Here is a 22,207-nt window from a genome sequence, read left to right as displayed (position 1 = left end):
GAGCCCTGTGAACTGGGCTGCCTGTTCTCCTGGAGTAAACACTGGTGTCTCCACTGGACTGAACAGAATTTCTGGTTTTCTTAAAAGGACTCAACATGAAGAAACTTGTTCCACTTTTATGCAGCACAGTCATTCTGCAATTAACATACACCTAATTACTAGTGTTTAGAACAAATGCAAATGCTGCTCAATTAAAATTCAAGCCCAGGCTACAAATGAAACTTCTAATTTTTGTCAAGTTGCAGTAATGACATTAGGTTACTGCATAACACAGAATGTATTTGTTCTGGTGCTGTTATTTCCTTCCTATCCTGCAACCTCCTGCCTCTCCATTCAGGATGCTGAAGCCAAAAAATTAAATTGGAGTATACTTTAAACATCAATTAAACCTGAAAACTAGTGTCATTTCATGAACCACACTGTACTATGGAGAACTACACAAATAGGTATTATGAAGCTATTCCCCTAATTAACCCATAAAATGGAAAAGATGCACATGAGGAATCAAAGCTACTTAATGTGAAGCTATTTCGCCACTAAGCTCCTAGGCCTCTTGTTGTGATATTTAATACAGCTGTAGATTCTAGCAATTAAGATTCAGCAAAAGATTAGAAAGCTTTGTTGATCTCTCCCAATCCAAATGCCTTGTTCTCATTCCAGACACTAAAGATAACCATTTTGCTTCCAATCAGCTATTTCAAGTATTAAGGAAAAAAACAAAAAGCAGGAAAAATGGTCAGTAAAAGCTGAACACCTATACTTTTCAACACATTACTTCCTTGCAGCCATTAAAACTCAAATGCATCTGGCCCAAATACTTTTTAGAATGTTGCCGTAGAACTGGTCACTGCTATCCAATTTTCATCCTACACTGAGTAATTTAATAGCATGTTGTTCCAAGGACAGCACGTACATTCAGAAGAGAGTCAGACCCTTTGCCACATATGCTACCTGTGCTTTTATGGCTTTTGTATACGGGGTGATGACATGTTAAGAATTCCTTTATACAATACATTGTAGTGCTATTATTTGCTGCTCTAAAGAGGGTCACTGGAAGAAAGAAGCACTCTTAGCACTGAAACACTTGGAGGAGAAAGGGGAAAAAATCCAAGGCAGACAAATGGATCCAATCTCAAGGGCATCAGCAAATTGACCACCGACATGTTTGCCTGTGTTTTATAATGAGAGAAAGCCATGTTTTAATTTCAAACAATTGTGGAATAAGTAAATACAATTTAAAAAATCTTAGGCAATGGCATTATGGCAGCAGTGAGCATTAGGACCAGATTGCTAAATTGATGTCTGCTTATTTGTACGTGCCCAGGCTTTGTCCATCTGAAGATACCATTTGGTAAATTCTTGGGAACCTCAGGCCACATATAATTTACATGAAGTGGAGCAGTCTGCCATGCTTTCAGTTTTAACATAGATACAGACACGTTTTCAGAAAGACAGGCAACATATGGCTGGGCCAGCTCTTAAGCTCCCATGGCCACCATGAGGAGAAGGCCTCAGGGACTGAGTTCTGTCCAACAAATTTACTATATTTGCTTTGCTACTCATCTGCTTCTATTAACCTGGCACTATCAATTTCTGGATTACTTCTTAGATATTTTCTTATAACACACAGAAGCTATTAAAACACAAGTAACTCATATAGAATGCATAGTTCTAAGCACATAGCTTGGTCACGCTTTGCTCAGCCCTTCTTCACCACGTGAGGTTTGAGAACAGCCTCGTTCTTGCTCTCCCATGACACCAAGATGGCTCTTGGTCCACCAGTGCCAGACGAGTTCATCCATACAGAGAGATGAGGGCAAAGCCTCCCTCCATGGCATTTTGATTTCAGCCAGAATGCTTTGTCTGGTTTCCACTACTCCCATGCAAAGGAGACAAAGGTCATTGAATACTTCCTTGCTACCCTCTATGCATTGCATCAATAAGCTCAAAATCCCTTATAGTAATCTCATACACCTATACTCACCTAGAAAGCGTGTCATGACAAGAGTTTTGCCATGTTTTTGATCAAATGAAGTTAAACCATTTGTAACTTCTGGATAAGCCCTGGATATCTCACATCTTAAAAGAGGATATTGCTATCAGTGGGCTCACCCCAAACAATGTCTTTTAGAAAAACATACACTTATGTCCCCAAAAACCATCAATCGGCATGCAGTTTGGGAGAATGAGCAGGATCACTGCATATTTTCTCATACCTGTTCTTCTACTGGCCAGAAACAGATTGACAGCCAGCAGCACCAGACCAGCATTTAGCCTCACTGCTGCGTGAAATCGCTAGGTGCTGGAAAAGTGAAGCAGAATTAATTCTGCACATAACTACCTTTGAGAAAAGTGACTAGCAAAATGACCTCCCTTTCAGTCTCAAAACACTTTTAGAAAGAGGCAGATGTATAAAAAACCCCAAACCCAACAATCAAGGAGTTTTAAAAAAATAAAGGAGTGATTACACAAGTAGCTTATAAAAGAATATTAGGGAATGAGACTTATGAAACAGACTTTCCAAAACTAAAAAATTTTAAAGAGACGAGGGTGAAAAATATCTTTTCAAGCCTCTTCCGTCAGCATTCAGGCTAAATATTTTACTACTTCAGCCTTCCCACCACCCTCTTCATTCATAAACTTCTAACTAGTTGCTGGTTGATTAAAAAAAGTTCTGCTGGTGTGTGACATGTTGAAAGTAGTACATCATGAAGGTTAAAAATTCAATGATTTTAATACAACTCCTTATTGAGGTAATTTACCATTCATACTATTTTCATTCAATGCAAGTTGTCATTTTACCAGCCCATTCTTACATAGTTCAGTAATGATAAGGTTAGCTTTGAAGTGATTCTTTTATGTTAATGACAGTCTCCACATGTTGGGTCATACTTTGGGTTAAAGAACTGAAAATGTAAATGAATGCCCATTAGGGTGGGTAATAGCTAATCATTAACTTCATATTTTATTAGATCTGCCAGCCTTACTCACTCTAATTAAAGGACAGTGATTTCTTTTTTCCCCCCAGACACTACAAATGTACCCTTTCAAAGTTAGAGGCACATGGTTTTGTAACATAAATTCAGTGGCTTTTTGTATTTCTGCATTACTTTTTTTTCTAATTTACATTAATAAATTTATTAGCTGTCTTACAGAAAATTTTCATAGTAATTTAAGTAAACACACTCCTAATAATCTTATTTTCTTATTTTAGAAGGGAAGGAAGCTGCAGAGTGTTGCAATCTGTTAATGCATATGAAGGGAAAAAGCCTGGAAAAGAAATATGATGAAAATAAGTCAGTTCTATTCTTTTAAAATCCTAAAATTATCTTCAACTACTTTTAATTGCTTTCTAAATAAATTAACATATGTAGTCAATATTTTTTATGTTCAGCAATAGCTTACTTACAAGTTTCCATGCCTTCATCATCATCATCTGCTACAGGTTTATCGTATGATTTGTCTATGGCAGCTCTGAAGCTTTCGTTGCAGCCTCGTCCTCGGATAATCCGCGGGCGCGGGCGGTGGAAGGGAATATCGCCATTCAGAGTCACCTCAGCAACGGCTGTCTGCAGACTTTCTAATGAGCTGGATTTCTTCAGACCTAATGAAGGCCCCACATCTCTGGTTGGGGAACCTTAGTGATTTAAGGGGGAGAAAAAAAGAAGTAATTAGAATTAGTATTGAGAACTGCATGCTTGATTATGCATATCCATCCTGAAAGTCTTTAGGGACACACTTAACATTATTCACACCATCTCTCAATAATCTGTAGGGAATTCTCCACAGATTTGTTGGTCTCAGAAGTGAATGAGTATGTCAAGTCATTGTTAACGAAACCGACAATGTTAGCAATGTCTGGCTTTTCAAATCAGTGAAGAGAGACCAACATCCATTACTATTACTTTAAACAATTTGAATGATAACATAATCACAGGGCTTTAAAAACAGCTCATAAAAACTGCAGAGATACATATCTAACAAAACTATTAATTATTTTTGTTTTGAGCAGAAAATTTCATCTGTACTAGCCACTGTTGAACAGAAAGCAGATTATGGGCATGAATCTTACTGTGTTAAGAGTAAGTCTTGCAAAGTAGCCTGACTTCTGGTTTCAAGGAACATGCTGTTTGCTTTTAATCAAGTGTTAAAGACTTGCATCAAACTGCTAGCAATTTCATAATGAAATACTTCTGAGAAATACCAGTGACTTGCTGGGATTTTGCAAAATTGCTTAAAAATAATCTGTAGAAAGGACCCAATTAGGCAATGCCAGTTAACCAGCTGGAAAAGAAACACATTCCTGGCAGTCACCAGGTCGATGTTTGGGCAGTGCTACAGCTGGGGCTGAAGGCACCGCTGCAGCATGTCCAGAGGTGTGCCAAGAAAGTCCCAGACAGTATCCTGCAAAAGCCTTTCCCCATACGGACTTATCTTCTCAGGTTTGTGGACTAAATGTCTAGCCTCTGTTTTTAGATAAACACTCTGACAGTATAAATCAGCTGACAATTGCACAATTAGATTTCATATTATAGTTAAAACTGGAAGAAATCTTTCAGAGGGGAAAAAGAAATATCACTGCATTTATTTGAAGTGATTTTCTTCAGAAGTGCAGTACAGTCTGGGCCGGATTTTCCATAGGATTTGGGGCTAGACAGCAAGATGAGGTGAGGCATCACCATCATCATCATGACAGCTACATTTCTTGAAGTTAGGAGACCAGAGCCCTCACCTAGAATATGGAAACCTCACTTTTTCTCTACCCAAAGGCAGCAGAACAGAGATGAGTGTGGTGGCACCTCAGCAACCCCAGGCAGTGGGTTGTTAATTAGTTGATATCAGTATCGTCATCTGACAGAGGCACAGAAATATAAATTTCAAAACCCTGAGAGACAGAGCCAAGAACTGAGCTCTCAGGGATACCAAACCAATGAACAATACATTTGTAAACATGGTCTGGTGTGAATAATGCAAGAAAGGAAAATTATCTTTTTTAAGTATTTATCTCAGAATAGCACACAGTTCTGCAGTTGATCCCTATTCTGGTAGATATTAGGAGGGAAAACAGAGACAGTATCTGTCACCATTCTAAACAAAGGTGAATTTACCTTAAACTGGGGAAAACTGCTACTTATACTACTCAAAACCAGCTTCTTTGTCCATTCAGACTGGGTGGGGAGGAAAGGGGTTGCTGGACCTACCAAAGGGATGCAGAATAGCGTCACGGCAAGTCCTCTCCATGTAGTTTGTTAACTTGGTATGAGATGGAGCAAGGCAGTAAACACTTTTATTTTCTATTCACCTACCCAAAGTCTAGGCAATTATGTTAAACTGAAATCCCTCAGATCAAAAAAATTCAAACCGTAGTTGTCAAATTATTCCCCTTCAGCTTTCCTACTGATAAGATGAACTTGTAAACAGAAACAAAACAAAAATCCTCTTTCACAGGTCTAGACAACTCCTGCAGTTTTGTTCCCCCAGTGGTCCAGAGTCCTGCTGCTTGGACCCTTGGCCAGAAATAAACATCCCCAACAAACGAGAAATTTTATTTTGAAGAAATTGCATCTCCTAGAAGAAGTCACCCTCTCACTCACAGCTGGTACCTGCTGCAGGGCCCAGGGTCACGAGGATGGCTGGGGGCACAGTGCAGCTGTGGGGGTGAGCCAGAGCAACTGGGACTAAGGAGGTCTGATGGCCTCCCAGCTGTGCAAACAAGCAGCAGTTCACGTTCATCAGACTTCTGAACATGAGCTGAAGTCTAAGGCAAGGATTTTTACATACACTTTCTCTACCAAGTAAAAGAACTCCAGTTTAGACAATTCCCTATAAACTGTCCGCTTTCTAGCATATGCCAAAACCTGCTATTCCTGCACTAAAGCCTGCAGTACACAAGAAATGACATTTTGGTTTTTACTTTTTGAGATTGTATTCTACCAAAAACAGTCAGAGACAGCAAAAATGAATGCAACATTTTGAAAGAAAAAAAAAGAGGAAATGGGACAATCATATATAAACCAGCTGTTTGACAGATTCAATCTCATATACAAAAGGAAAGGGTATCCCCTTACATGGCAACTTACTGTAAACTTCCTTATTCTACATTCTGCTTTGCAACCTTCTAAATGTAATGCTCGTATATCTTTTCCTAATTACTGAGTGGCTCTTTTTGTAAACAGTAATTATAAAGGAGGCATTTATGTGCCCATTTATGTTCTTAAAGGACATTAAAAAAAATTCCATTTCCTGCCACTCAATACAGATCTTTGTGAAAACTGTATTTATGTAAGTTGGCCTTTCCCAAAGGAAAAGCTAGATGGGACATGACCTAATGTTCCTGAGTACTGTAAAACTAATAATGGATTACAAAAATGATAGGGATATTTATTGAACTTGGGTGGCCATGAGCACAAATGTGAACAGGTTGCAGAATTTGAAAGAGGGAAATGTCCTTTCGCAAGAAATTTTAAGTGCTGCAATTGTAAAGCTATGTATATTTTAATACCTTCACTATCTTCTTATGGCCACTTCATAGCGAGCCTACTCTTTTCAAAATATATAGTTAAGCCTGCCTGTAAATTGAGTGAGTTCAGAATTTATTACTAGAGTTCACCAGCCAGAAAGTGAGTTGTTTACCCATAATCTGGTTAGAAACAGCAAACTTTCTTTAAAATGGATTCTGTTTAAAATTTATGAGTCACATCAAAACCTTGTTTTCTACATACAAAAATGTCAGCATTTTCTTCCAGCCTTTACAGCACTGGTGGTAATCATCAGAAATGTTATCTGCTCAGAATGAGTTCTACTTCTATTTTGACACCAGAATTTAAAGTAGAAAAAAAAGAAGAGGAAAAGACACATCTGCCTAAAGCATCTTTATATAACTGAGGGATGAAAGGGATTCTTTTATCATTTTTAAAATTTGAAGTTTATCAAAATCTTCCTTTTCAACAATTTTCTTAACAAATATCCTTTGAGGTAGATTTATCCCTCCGTACCACAGCAGTCCCCCTACTGCGACTGCCACCATGTGCACAGTCTCCTCGCACACTCCACTTACACGCTCCACCATATGGCTTTACTCTACGTGCCACATACCCCGATCCATCCTCTCAAGGGCTTTGTAACATGCTCGCTCCACCTGGCCAAGCCCAGCCACTGCCCACCACACATGCGTCACCCCTCCTGATGTCCCCAGCTGGCCAGCCCTTGGGGACAATGGCCAAGCCTTGCCCTCCAGGCCATGCAGCCAAGCTCTGCTCATGCATGACTCTGCTGACAGGGTGTGCGCCTGCTCCCACACGGTAAAGACAGCCCCCACCACATAACTTCACAGTACATACAGATCCAACGAGACATTTAACATGCAATACATGACACGAAGCCTACATGTTGCTCCCTGCTCCAAGCCCTTCGTTTTTCCCTTCCTCTGATGCTGTTTAACAACTCATTGTGCTTCCATTTCTCTCATCTTATTGTTAAGTATTTATACAGTGCCACAAATCCACTTGGGCAATTTGCAAAGGCAAAAACCGTGGTGTCACAGGATATATGAAATTTCCCTCAGTGGCTGAAGGCTATAAACCAAACTTTTCGTCAGCGCTTTCTTTTAAATGATTTAAAACTGCAATTTTGTTTCTTTCTGAAACATTATTTTTATTAAGTCTCAGGTTAAATGCTACCAGCAACTGATGCCAAAAACCTCCCTCGATTTGATAAACTCAGTTTTGCAAAGGCATGAAATCTACTTTCTAAACACTTTATTAAAGGACATTAGCAGTGAGTCTATTTACTAACATCTGTTCCATTAAATCCGATAAATTCTTCTATTTCTAGTTCAGATCATACACTAAAAGAGTAACATTTTGACTGGGGTGAGCAGGGGAGGAATAGATCAAGCAACTGTATCAAAAATAGTTTCATTTTGGGTCCATTTAATAAAAGAGTTTATTTTTAAAACACTGTGTAAAAATAAATAAATAAACAATTTAGATATATATTTTTTTCATTTATTTTTTGTTTTCACAATGTATACATGGAAAAATAACCACCTAGAACTACAGCATGCCTGGAACTCCACAAATAAGCCATGCTCAATTGCTACTGAATGTGCTTCAGCGCTTGGATGAACTGTAAACACTGCAAGTATTAGGCACTTCAAGTGAACTATAGAAAGAAAAATAATTAAAAATCTATTATAGTAACTAGGGCTGGTGAGTTCTACACTCCCCTTTTCAGCCGATACTATTAAGTTCAACTCTGACTGTAACAGAGTTTGTTTTTATTTTTTTTGAAGTAAATACACGCTAAAGCTTTCTGGCTTCTACAGTTCATTAAAACATAGTTCACCACACATTTGAAGCATTTTTTTTTTCTTAGAACCCGACAATTTTTAAGCCAAACTACAGTAAGTGGTTTGTTTAACAACCACATCCATCTTCAGAAATGGGAGAAATCCAGTGTTTATATACAAAACCCAGTTAAAAGCACTCAAGATAAATAAAATACAAGTACAGTAAAAGGGTTTTTTTTCCTTTTTTCCAGCCACTGAACTTGCTGCACACAAAATATGTAAGTGGTTAGTCCAGATGGTTATGGTCATGCTCTTTCACCCGAGTTGTCCGACTTGTCTCTTTTTCTGGAATTTAATCCAGGTGTTACACATAGAGAAAAACTACACTCAATTAACACCACCCTCTATTGATACCACCAAACCCACTATGCACTTTTAAAACCTAAGCATCATATTTTACTAAAATACATGCATTTTACACCATTCTAACCATATTTCAATCAAATAGGCAGGCTAATAAGAAAATGAAAAATAATTTACAATACATTTTAGTTTGATCTATAACTCCTTTCAATGTGAATAATGCTCAGGGGCAAAAGCAGTTCCTATGCACTGATTATTACCACAATCATTAACATAATTCATACATTTACACTCCGATGGCCTTAGTCCTTCAAAACATTCATACATTTTTATTTTGTGTACTCATTCTCAATTTGTAAAGCTGCAAGTGTGTGGCCAAATTCTGCAATATTTTAAGACCTAGAAGTTTCACCTGTTTAAATAAAAATTATGATTTTGTCACTTGAGTACTTACAGCTTTTCAATATTCCTACTCATGTTGTAAAGTATGGTTAAACAGAGATGCAGTTGTGAATTATTAATTATAAATTCTGTATGCCCTTCTCCCCAAATCATACTAAAATAAATAATATTTTCAGGTTAAAAAGGTGAATTGTTCCTAATTAGAGCTAAGTAATGTTATGGTGTCTTCTGGATCTAGCCTAATTAAAATAACATTCCAAAGGCCAAAAGCTAACTTATATTAATAAATCATAAAGGTTCATAATTGCAGTTGGTGCATTATTTTAATTACTAATAAAAAAAAAATTGCTTTGAAAGCTATTTCTCATTATCATTGTATGAAATGTTACAATTGATGGTTATGTGGAAAAGATTATATTTACATATCCTTCTGTCCTGTTACGATGCTCAGGTTTCAGCTCCAAAGGCAAATCAACTTGCACAAATAAGTCTTGAAGTGAACTCACAACACATATCTGATGACCATTTAAGGCAAAGGTAGCAGTTTTCTAATTAAAATAATTAGTTCTAAGCACTGTGTTAGCACTCTAATAGCCAAACATTCAACTCTTCTACATCGTCTCTCTGCACATTAGAGTTTGAAGTAGGAGGAGATTTTTCCAAGATTTTTTGAAAGGTCAAAATTATGAGCTCCAAGTGTAGAAACAGGTGTCCACCTCCCGTCACATGTATGACCTGGCTGAATATACTACGCAAGATATTTATCTCTATAGAGAGTTTTCTTTTTCTGTACAACTTGATTATTCACGACAATAGAAAGCAGCCATGCAAGTACTGGAATATTCATGTTTTCATGCAATTTGACTGGCAGTTCTGTAATTGTGGTAAGCTGCTTTGACCAAGGTTTCTATAGCAACAGCCTTACTGTCAATTCTTACCTGTTTTCTGGTCATCCATTGTACTGAGCTTAGTCTCGTCAGCTACTGTTAAAAGGTAAATGTATAACGGTTAGCCCAGTTAGTGCCCATGCCCCACATGCATCCAACATTCCTTTTGTTTTGCCTTTTTTTTTTTTTTTTTTTAAAGTTAGGAGACCTTAGCAATGTAATACTTCATGCAAATAAATTGCAACAGTAAGCAAACATTCTAGGTAGAAATGGCAGCAAACTAGTAACCTTCATGCAATGTCAGTCATGTTCACATCACAGGCAGGTACAATATGTTATTTACACGTTAGCACATCACAACTAGTCAAGACAAGTCAGTACCACCAACCTTACTATCCCCTGAGGAAGTTGGTGAATTAGGGATTGTAGTCAAGATATTCACAATTATTGTAAAGGAGTGAATCATATTATATGATATTATTCTGAGTAGGGAATTTTGTGTGTTTAAATAATCAAAACTCACTGTTTAAGGTTACTAGAGTCTGCACTTCAGAGTCTAAATTCAATGGCAGAAAAATAGATGGGCTTGTTGGCAATTACTTATTCCCAGTTGTTTTATCAGTTAAAATGATTACAGTCGATTGCCTGTCTTAGCCACTGCTCCTTTACAGGGCTTCTGATGTAAATATTGAAACTTGGCTCTCAGACAGATGTCAGACTAGCCCCATTTTCTAATTCTGAATCCATCTACAAAATGAGAGACTACAAAGGATCTTTAAGGCTAACTGTATTATCATCATGAACTGAGAATAATCCTGTCTACACAGAACCACAGCGTGGTAGTTTTACACAGTTATTCTATATGGATTGGTAAATGCACTTTTCACCTCCGTTTTAATAAATACTTTTAATGTTTATAACCATATATCCAGAGGGCTATGGTATTTAAATGTACAGACATTTACAAGTGGCACAAACAATACACAGGCCACATGGCCATTCACATTAAGAATGCTTTACTTCCCCCCAGTAGACATTACATGTAGTAGTACTGCACATAAACAACATATTTGGAATCACAAAATCTATATACTTACAACAAGAAAATCAGGTTCAAATAAAACAAGTTAAAAAATATCACTCACTACCTAGATCCATGCTTTTGGATTTTCGTGTTTTAACAAACTCCAACTGACTGGCATCTGAAAATTGCTTTGTACGCTTTTCTGACATGCTCTGGCGTCCAAAACCCTCTCGCTGGAAGGCAAGCACTGGATCAACATCTGGACTAAGAGTGCTGTAAGAAGGGAAAAAAATCATGCGAACATTTATCAAGATCACGCAACCTTTCACTCTGCAGAGAAAAGCATTTATTTAGCACGTGACGTCTACCAACAATGAAGTGCACATTTTTAAATAAACCACTGCAAGTACTCAGTTACACGATGCATTTGTTTTACTTGCATCGAGTAATTCTAATTAAAAAGTATCAAGAATTTCACTTATAAGCTTTAGTGAAAGATATACATAGCTGGTACACTATACATATATTATCAGAACGCACAACCCCAACACAGGAATAATTTGAGGGAGAATAAAATAGTTCCTTTTTCTTCAGCAGAAACAAATAGATTCTGTTGATAGCAAATTATCAGATTTTTATCCATCACAACATGCTTTTAGTAAAGCATAAATAGAATCTGTCCTGCCTGAAGCCCACAGAGCTTTAAATTTCTTCATTTAAAGACTGCATTAAAATTTCTCTCCATATGTGACATTGCTTGTAAATTTTTCACAGCATCTCCTGGTTTTAACCTGGCTATGACAGACAAATGTATTTTTACTCACTACTTCCCTACAGAACAAGTATTCACCACAATGGTTCCACCACTAAATCAGAAACAGGGGTAAAACTGGACTGAGTTTCAGGGTCTTCTGCACGATTCTTGCATGACCTTGGCTGTGTGAGCCAGGTCTTCAGGGAGCAGTGACTGGCATTTCACCATGCTTCATCAAAAGCATGCTCACGATAGTTTTATTAATGTTGGTCAAATGTTGGCACAAACACGAGCGCAAGAATGCAGGCAAAATTTGGTGTGCAAGCTAAACCTTAGGCTTGCAACGTGTCACCATGGCCACAACGCATGTTAAAAAAACCTAAAAAATCATAATAAAAAAATCACAAGATTGCTTATTTCTGATAAACTGTAATATAAAAGGAAATTCACACAAAGATCTTCTAACTCCTGGAAAAGGAGAGAGTATTAAAAGATTCTGAAGGCAAGCCCAAACAATTTAGATTTATACTTTAGCTGGCACAAAAAAGCAACAAAAGCATAAAATACTGGAAAAAATTAGCATTTTGCACTGTTGTTATCTAGCCTATACCAAAAAAGATCCCTCGAAATCCCCCCTTTGATTGTTGTTGTACTTCAAGATAAAAAAAGCTAAATATTTTGTCACTAAGTTCTCTAAATAGACTAAATGCCATTCAAAATATTTTATACATACATGTTACTATTCAGTAATGTTTCAAAAGAATTATGTTCTGCTTTCAGGGTAAGTATAATACACATTTCATACCTAGTGAGAAACAGGCAAATAGTGAATTTCTGCAGAAACAAACTTACAAATTCTGTAACATGCACATGTTTATGTATGCTATGTACTATAATTTATGGAAGCATCTTTGAACAAGAAACACCTTGGTATTAGGCACAACAGTAAATAGAGGTAAGAAAAAATATCCAAAGATATCAAGTACTATAAAGAGTGAAAATCACTATCTGCATTACCAGGCAGCCTAGAAAAAATTCAGTCTAGTAGTGGCAGATTTACAAATAATAAGATATGTGTATGTGACAAGCATATAATACTTAAGTGAGACCAGCATCAGAGCTTATATGAATAAAGTCAATGTCAAGTGCCTTTTGACTTTAACGTTTCTGGCTCAGGCTCATAATGTTTTACATTTAATTACTGCAACTATTTCAGAGATGTCTGCACAATGTAGCAACATTTTGGAGCATATGCTTAAGAGCTCTGATGAATCAGAGCCCAAACTCAAAAATAACTACTTAGTCCTCACATTCACTCCCACAAAATATGGAAAAAATTATCTCCACATGACAGAAAGATAAGACAGACAAGGCCAACATACACTTCTAGCATTTACAGCAGCACAACACACAGCTGAGTAAGAACCACCTAAGTCTGAAAACGTCCTCCAAGTGACTCAACTGAACTTAGAGGGTTTCAACACCTTTCATAATCAGATCATAAATGACCTTCCCAAGGCCACACAGGAGTTTCTGGCTCACTGCTAGTCAGCCTTGTCTCTGAAGGCCAGAAAAATGTGGTTTTACAAAGTGAGAATTTTCTCTAGCAACATCTGTTAACACAGCTCACATTAGTTAAAAACGACCGGCTTCATCTTGCTGAACAAAATGTATCCTGTGACACTTTCTGCAAAAAGGGTGAATTTCTAAAACTATTTGTTTTGGCTGCATGCTCCTTTTTTTCATATGAGCTTGCTTTGATCCATATACCTAACGTTTCTAATAAAGCTGAATATCATTTTCACGTAAATACAGCATGCACATATATACTCAACTTGAAGTCCTAAGAACTGACTGAAAATTCCAAAGTTAAATGAAACTCGAAAAGGACACCACAGGTCCTGGAGAGGGCAGTGGGTCTGCACATGGCATCAGCAACCAGGAATTCTGGAGACTGGATCCCAGCATTTCCACTGACACCACCTTTAGGGGCTTTCTCTCTGCTTCCCTTACCTGCCCTTACCACACCTACCTTCCACACATGCTTATTAGGGGGATTATTACTGTGTTTGTACAGCATCCTGCATACCAAAGGTCTACACAGCACCAAAAATTACTTGCTCTCTGATGTCACGACATCTCATACCTTTTTACAGCACAAATATCTGAGCGCTATGTAGAGTCATCAGTTTCCATGTCCTGGTTTATTTCTGTTGTTATAGACCCACAAGGGTGTTTTAGTAACTAAGGAAGGAGCAGATCACAGGAGTTTGAACGTATGGATGTTGCCTAAAAGTATTCAAAAGCCCCTGTGAAAATGCACAGCTCGAAAAGCCAACGAATACAGAGGAGGAACTAATGCCCCTAAAAATGCCTCATTTTAATATTTTTCAACTACATTAATAAAAGACAGAAGGTGAATTTAGTGCAAGTCATTAAGCAATGCCAAATGCAATTTACTATATTCTAGCATACTTAACAAATAAGATTTCTGGAATGACAGTTGATCCTTAAAAGAATGTAACCGTCTTTTGACCCTCAATGTTATTAAAATTCCACTTATTAATCCTGTCTTATTGCCCCTTTGTTTTCATAACATTTTCATCAAGGATTAGGGAGATACTGTGAGGCTGGAAAAGCTTACATTTTCTTCTGTGATTCAGAACAGCTGCCATTCTTGTTTGGATAACCCTTCATCCATATTCTTAGTTTTACCCTTTGTGCCTTCCAGCAAAACCATACAATGCACCTTCGTTTTACAAGTCTTCCTTCATCCATTAGCAGCAGGAAATTAATGCAACAATCTAATTCTACTGCTATTTACTTTTTTACAAATAGAATACATTAGATAGTAAGGGGCTGCACTGATACACTCTTTTAAGTGCAATTGTATCTGAAGACCTTTACAATTTCTTAAACACACATTTACAGGTTTTGAGCATGATCAATTCCACAATATCTAATTCCTTTTTTCTTTACTGTTATGTTCATTTTCAAAGTATATGAATAGTAAGATATGCTGCATAAGTAAGTGTAAAAGCATCTGCAGGTTTCAAATGGACTTTTACTTTACGCTGTAGGTTTTTGTTCATATTCAGCTAAAAAAATTCACTCACAAATAAGCTTTTATATGCAGCCTTGAGTACTATTCTGTTTAAACCTCTCAGATTCTCAGCTCTAAAAGCTTTTACAAAAGATAGATGGACTTTTCAAGGGCCCAGATCACAGGTATGACTTGTCCAAGAGAAGAGCAGCAACATTTTAAGAAAATATGCAAATGGGGATAAATAAAAAAACATAAACTTTTTATACAATCATTGAAACAGTGCTTAAAATACAGAACTCAATTCCTGGACATAAGATGAAATAAACTAATATAAAGCAAAGAAGAAGATGACAGGTGCATATCAGCTGGCAGGTGCTATTGCTGTTTTATTAAGATATTGCTGACACATTCATAACAGGCTTGAAAGACAAGAAAAATAAGAAAATTCATATATTTCACACTATTTGTGGTAATTATCTCGCTTCAAGAAGTGGCAGCGTACAGAGGTGGGCTTTTATTTTGCCATTACTATACATAATTACAGGACATGGAAATTAAATCTTAGATCTGTATTAATTGTACTAAGCAATAAACAGTATTTCTTTGCCAGGAATCTAAGCAAGTCAATAATGGAGCTCAATGCATTCATCACGAAGACTCTTATACTCAAATGTATGAAAGTAATTAGAGAGTCAATCTAAGATACACAGAAATTATTTTTACTATAGATTAGACATATGAAGTTACTTTCTACAGTTTTAGATGTGGAACTATTACTTTCATATTTTTAAATTTAGAGCTATTACAGTACACTGTCTTTGCATGATAGTTACAAATCATACAAAGTTATGAAAGATATTTCTTTATGCATAATGAAGAAATCCTAACTAGCTCTTGGTGCACAAGCATTGACACTAAGGCAAAACAAATTGCTGCCTTGACCTCTAAGCAGATTTTCAAATTACTGTACATTATTAGGAAAACCAAGAGAGTATATAGAACTAAAAGGCTCCTAGATATATACTGGAAGACAAAGACAACACCTTTGTTTTCTAAATGTTGAAATATTTACAGTGAGGTTTATAAATTAAAATTTCCAATTGGAAGTATTCTTTCATGAACTCAAGTATTTATATTTTGCAAAGGCGTTTTTTTTTTTATAAAAGCTAGTTCAGTTGGCAACTAAACTGATATCAAATCATCAAATTAACACAGCAATACATGAATCTGATCTTAATAACAATTAATAGCATTACCACACGTGTGCTTTGACAGAGCACAAAATTACAATCAGAAGTAGAAAGTCTAACAAATTTTCTGTACAGCCCTCCTTCCTGAAACAGGCACAATTACCAGTTTGAAAACAGTGAATCAAAATGTGAAGGAGAGGGGGGAGATTAGTATTAGCAGTAGCCAAAAATTAAACTAAAGAAAAAGATGTAACTGCAGTCATGGGTTTTTTTTCCTTCCACTAAACCATTCTCTTACCAGTCTGTTGACTCATTAATTGCAGCTTTAGCCCATCCACCAGCATCAACAGTGCCAAATCCAACATCATCATGGGAACTGGATGACGACTGGTCAGAGAGATGAGGAGGGAGGACTGACAGCCTGTCATCTTCAATAATGACAGTGTCATCTTGGGGCATGTTCACCGTTGGAGACAGCTGATATTTACCTGAACAATAAAAGGAAGAAAAAAACCCAAAAGTAAATAATGGCAGAGTGTGCCTTGAATAACATATAATCACAGCTGATAAAATGTCACGCCAAACTGCAATGCGACTGATAAGAGAGACACAACACAGATAATGAAAGTAACTATGTCTGATTTTTACGCATCTTCCTACGCAGAGGTTTGAAAAGTAATATATACCAGTTGCATCGGTGACCTACTGCAGGAAGATCACAGAATCCCAGGAGGGCTGAGGTTGGAAGGGACCTCTCACCTGCTCCATCCATGCTGGCTCAAGCAGGGACGCCTACAGCCAGTTGCCCAGGACTCTGACCAAATGACTTCTGAATATTTCTACTCCACCACATCCCTGGGCAAACTGCGCCACTGCTTAGTCACCCTCACAGTGAAAAAGTGTTTCCTGATGTTCAAAGAGAACCTCTGTGTTTCCATCTGTGCTCATTGTCTCAGGCCCTGTCACTAAGAACCACTGAAAAGCACCTCCCAGGAGACAACATCTTCTCTTGCATCAAATCATTTGTTAGAAACAAAGAAAGAGTTCAACGGGAACTAACAGAGCTCATCACTTGTCCTGATCAATCTTGCCCTCATGACATACGGAACTTGTTTGACTGCTGTTGGGAAATGGGAAGCTTTTAATAATGCCTCCACAAAGGTAACGATTGTGAAAGGTGATGAGAACTCATGGCTAAAGCGAAACAATTCCAAATTTTCTCTCTCTCCTTTAAAAAAAAATCTGGAGGAACACATGCAATATTTGGGGAAAAAAATTACCTAATTCTATTACCACCACATTCAAATAAATGTTAACACTGTTAAAGTGCTTAAACTAGAGCCATCACAAACATGAAAGAGACACTATAAAGACTCAGCATTATTCCTTGTTCAGTAGCAGACTTCACTGGGTTGATTTGTGAGAGTAGCAGATAAATTTAGAGGATTCTTACAGACTACTAAAAAATTATTTCCATGCAAAAACCAGTTTTAATGTGCATCTAAATATTATAAATCCACTACCACTGCTGCTTTTATAGGGATAGTTATACACAAATAATTGTATTTTCCAGTAACTATTTCAATGCATAAGATTGTATAATAATTTTCAACTGCTGTATAAAAAGTAGAAGCAACTTTTAAACTTATAGAAAACTTTATGCCACCAAAACAGACTAAACAGCTATAGAGAATATCAGAAGGAATATTTTCATTGCAAAGCTTCGTAACATAACTATGGTTTAAACTGAATAAATCTGTTTTTCAGGATACATGCATGACATACAGATTTGGGAGGATGGGGGGTTATATGATATTATTTGGACAACAGTGGAAATATAGAATTATGGCCATTTAAAATTTTAACTTGTCATAAACAGAGGTTATTTCAGTATCTACAAACACTAAGCTAAAACTTCCTTTAAGGAAAATGAAGATTTGCAAACCTGGATGAAAATTATTTAGTTATCCGAGGCAATGGCTAATTAAGTATGAATCTTTCACATTTGCAGCACATAATTTTTTATGTGCTAGAATATCTTTAATTTTTTTTTTTCTCTTGGATATTGATGCTTGACTTAAAAAGATACGTAATATAAAATGTTTGGTCCTAACTCTCACTACATGCAGCTGACACTACATAAATTTTATTCCTGGAAATATGTCATTTTACTAAAACAATTAGAAAAATTGTCACATCTCATGAAAAGAAACCCACTACCTTAATCAACCGTTAATGTGACAACAAACTGTAAATTATTCTAAAACTATGATGCACTGCAGTAATAATATACAACAAAACTTATATATTCATAACATAAACTGCTTCTGTGGATGCATCAAATATTTTCACACTTTATTTTTCCTACACATATGGAAAAATTGTGTAAAATTAGGGGAAAATAATTTTTCCTCTTTTCTGGAAAGGTTTTAGTTACCATCACTACTTTTGCATGCCATAATTAAAAAACAAACAAGGAAATAAAACCTTATGCATAAAGAGCTAGCTAAAATAATCACTGCACTAGATAATGTATTTTGTATAGCTTTCCAAACTGGGAAAACTGGCTTCAGAAGAGATCAGTGAAGAAGGCTGAAGTGTCTGGAAGAAAAAGGTATGGCATGGTGAACATGTCATCACTGTCAAACTGAAATGAATGTGTTCCATTTGCATAACAGCTGATTCCTTGCCCAGCAATAGTTTCTTTGATGGACAGGTTAATGTTTAGCCTGGTAATGTACTTCTTTCCAAACATAATGCCTACAAGACTGTTAACTCTGTAGTTAATAACGTCTCCAAAGAATTGATTGTGAAAAGGTATAACCTTACGGCATTCGGCAGATTGAACTTCTCATTTGAGAGGCTACAGTAATTCAGTAACATTTTTAACTTTTCACTACCCTGCTTTATATCTGACAAGGGTGAAGACTGACATTTTAATAGCTGCTTTGGAATTAAGAAGAAAACCCATCTGACATGACTATGCTTTTCATTGCAGATAAAGCTAAAAACAGGTGAAAGGCTTCACCTCCAGCAGATGGTTAGACGGACCTCAGCCCTTTGTAGAGAGCTCAGCTGAAGTGGACAGAAAATACCCTTGGAGAAAGCAATTCGGCAAGTGTTGTGAGAAACATTACAAGGAAACATCAAAGAAACTTCAAACCTAGTAATCATCAGTATATTTCACTGATCCACAAATCTAAGATGTTGCTCAAGCTGTCTACACACCTCTCCAAGACAGTAATTTTCCCTCAGGCTGGGAAAGTGCTATAAAATTTAGACTCTGAATACACTTCAGGTTCCAGGTCTGCATATATTAATTCAACTTCAGCCAGATAAACTGTAATAACCAAGTATTTTGGATGGTGTAATAGGGAAGAGAAACCATTCTCCCTTTCAAGTGTGTCTTCTCTCAGGACCGCGAGGCTCAAATTTCTTGAACAAGTTACCAATCTAAACAAGTGTAGCCTGAGGACCATACCAAACGATGGGGTCAGAAGGGTTCCCACCTGCCTGTGCAGAGAGAGACGTCTCAGAGCTCCAGTACACAGGTCTATGAGGACTTTCAGCATAGAAGGAAAAATGTGCAAAGAGCAAACCTTCAAACCTGTAACACTATAGACCTATAATAGACCAGAAAATAGTTTGGACCCAAGTTAAACCACCAACATAAAGCACTCTAAAAAAACCCTGCGCATACATAGTACATAAAATGGACAACAGGTTTAGTCATGAAGGTACTCCAAGTCCTTTTATATCTTGAAAATCCCTGAAGTTTAGTTAATCTGTTTGCTGGAATAACTTCAATAACTTGGCTCACATACTACACTGCATTGTCATGGTACTGTATCTGGCTCAGTTCTTGTTGTTTTGCTGTTGCTTTCTCTTTAAAGCAAGGTCTAAGAAATCTGTTGAACACCCTTACAGTAGGTTCAAAACCAAATATTACTTTATGGGTGACTCTGATGAGCATTTTGCTATTGTGGGATTCAGACCGATGGTGCACTTCAAGCCTCTTCCACGAATAGAGGGCCTTTCTTGCCTTGACATGGCAAATTATTCCTAACCCACCTGACCAAGAAATCAGCAACAGCTACTCTGTGATGAAGAATGAAGTATTACCCAAACTAGTAAATACAGTAATAAATAACAGAAGTAATAATAAATGAAAATAGTGATGATGATGACAATACTGATGAAACTGCCTACAGGAGAGATACAGAGAATTGTGCAATGAGAAATTAGAACTTCTCCAGGTCTTCCTTCCCCTCGCCCCAATAGCATACTTTCATTAACAACATACTAAGTTTTGGCAAAATCCCCCATAGATACTCATATAATCTAATTTTTCAAGCTAAATAGAGGTGGGATTGGGAATAAATGTTGGGGAACAGCTAAGGACAAAAACGTCTCCACTACATTCAGGCTTTGGATTTCAAGGCTTCAGATCTGTCAAGGCTATCGTCCCAGACCACCACATTCTGATGAGACTCCTGGCTGTTGAACTGCATTCTGTTTTGTAAAGGGTTATTTTCATTTAATTGATACACACACTCAACATCTCTAGTTAAATTTTTTTCAGCAGTGCTTCCTCTTCATTCTGTCCTTAAGACAGCAATTATTTATGTAGAGAACAAAGTACTTGCTGTTGTGTAGGAACTATCAAATTTTAAGAAGTTCTGGGGGATCCTTCAGGATGAAACGCAGATTCAGTGCAAACTATTGTTATCCTGTGCACCCCCTGATAAATAACTTATGTTTAGTCACTGGTAGCAACACAACCCACTGTGTTCATAAAAAAAAATATCAGCAACTAGGAAAAAAAGATGAAAGAAGACTTTGTACTACGCTGTTTGTTGAATAAGAATAATTTATATAGACAGCAGCTATGTATGTATTTGCATATTGCAAAACTCAGAAGCATAATGGATGATATATAAGAACGGTGTATCAAAAGAAGAGACTTGAATTTTTAATCATAGAACCCACGAAACCAGCATAACACAGTTGTTATTTTGAATGTACTAACAACATGCAACCTGAAAATATTAAAAATAAACAAACACACACAAGGGTTTATTTTCGCCATCTAATTCTTAGAAGTGAAGACTTAATTTGTATAAATAAAAAAAATGCCTCATCAAAAAGCAAAATATCCCCTGAATACAGAAAGCGGTACCTCCTCTCTATCAGAAATTTTCGGTGAAATGTTATCAAATGAAAAAGCATTAGAAAATCTATAATAGCAATAATCATCTAGAAAAACATCAACATAAGAATCGTCAGAAACATTAAAAGATTCATGTAGCCTTTTTGCAGTAAGCAAACATTATCTTACATAATTTAAATCACGTTCTAAACCTGGTATTTTATTCCCACTTTCACAGCAAGGCTCTGACAACCAGTTCTTGCTGTCAGTTATGTATTGAAAGAGTAAGGGAATTGTCTTAAAATTTGTATTTTTCCTTCCTGAAAAGTACACGAGCTGTATTTGAAACAAACAAAACTCTCTTAAAAGTTCTATTTCAACTTTAAGCAATGACTGTAAAGAGCAGGCACTTTCCAGACTTTAAGATTATCACTTTTTAATAGTCTAATTTAGGAAGGAAGAAAACTCAAAATCCATCCGTTTTATCCAATAGCAAAAGAAGCAGAAAAAACTACTCCTTCACACATGAAAACAAACTGTGACCTCCTCACCACAAGGTACCAAGAGCACTAGAAGTTCACATAATTAAATCCACTGGGGGGTAAATAAAAAGACATCAGGTCATTCCAAGAGCCCTTAAGTCAGAGGGCTCCTCCATGTGGGGAGATTCAAGGGAATCAGCACGGCATAAAGCACTCCTTTTGGCTTGTTTTCATGGTCAGGACCAGCACAGGAAGGTACAGACTTCCAGTCTTCCTCAGCCAGATTGTTCTTAGGATTTATCCTGGCTATCAGATCCATTTCAAGAGAGGAGGAAAACTCTTCCAGGGTCATGTAACACCACATATGCATTCTCAAAAAAAAAAAAAAATTCTGAGGTTTTTCTCATTGTCAATGCAAACAGGACAGGAATTCCACTGCATAATAAATGACTGAGTCTTACAAAAGTTTGTTAGTCTGAAACAAGCAGCTGTACCTCTCTCTCCTCAAATGTGATAAATGATACCTCTCTGTTGTATGGAACTGTAAGAAAAAATGCATGCAAGATCATAAAAGATTACAAACACTGCAGTTTTAACTTTGTGGTACTGATAAATTCAGA

General features: G+C 36.8%; 1 protein-coding gene across 16 annotated transcripts in view; it reads right to left on the bottom strand.

The window, feature by feature from the left end:
- The window catches only part of PARD3 (par-3 family cell polarity regulator), a 481,499-nt gene that overhangs the window by 143,744 nt on the left and 315,548 nt on the right, over positions 1-22,207 (bottom strand). For 11 of the 16 annotated variants that reach the window (XM_080384293.1, XM_080384294.1, XM_080384283.1 and 8 more), the window contains 4 exons: positions 16,255-16,444; positions 11,088-11,239; positions 9,994-10,038; positions 3,410-3,637 (listed from right to left, as the gene is read on the bottom strand). In XM_080384293.1, coding sequence (XP_080240419.1) covers positions 3,410-3,637; positions 9,994-10,038; positions 11,088-11,239; positions 16,255-16,444 — 615 coding nt within the window. The remainder of the gene's footprint in view (positions 1-3,409; positions 3,638-9,993; positions 10,039-11,087; positions 11,240-16,254; positions 16,445-22,207) is intronic. The other 5 variants (XM_080384279.1, XM_080384288.1, XM_080384290.1 and 2 more) reach the window with 3 other exon arrangements.

Source organism: Falco punctatus (genome assembly GCF_963210335.1).
Source record: "Falco punctatus genome assembly, chromosome: 4".
NCBI classification, from domain to species: Eukaryota; Metazoa; Chordata; class Aves; order Falconiformes; family Falconidae; genus Falco; species Falco punctatus.
The sequence above is the reverse complement of the archived record's forward strand: the minus strand, read 5'-3'. Positions and strand labels throughout refer to the sequence as shown.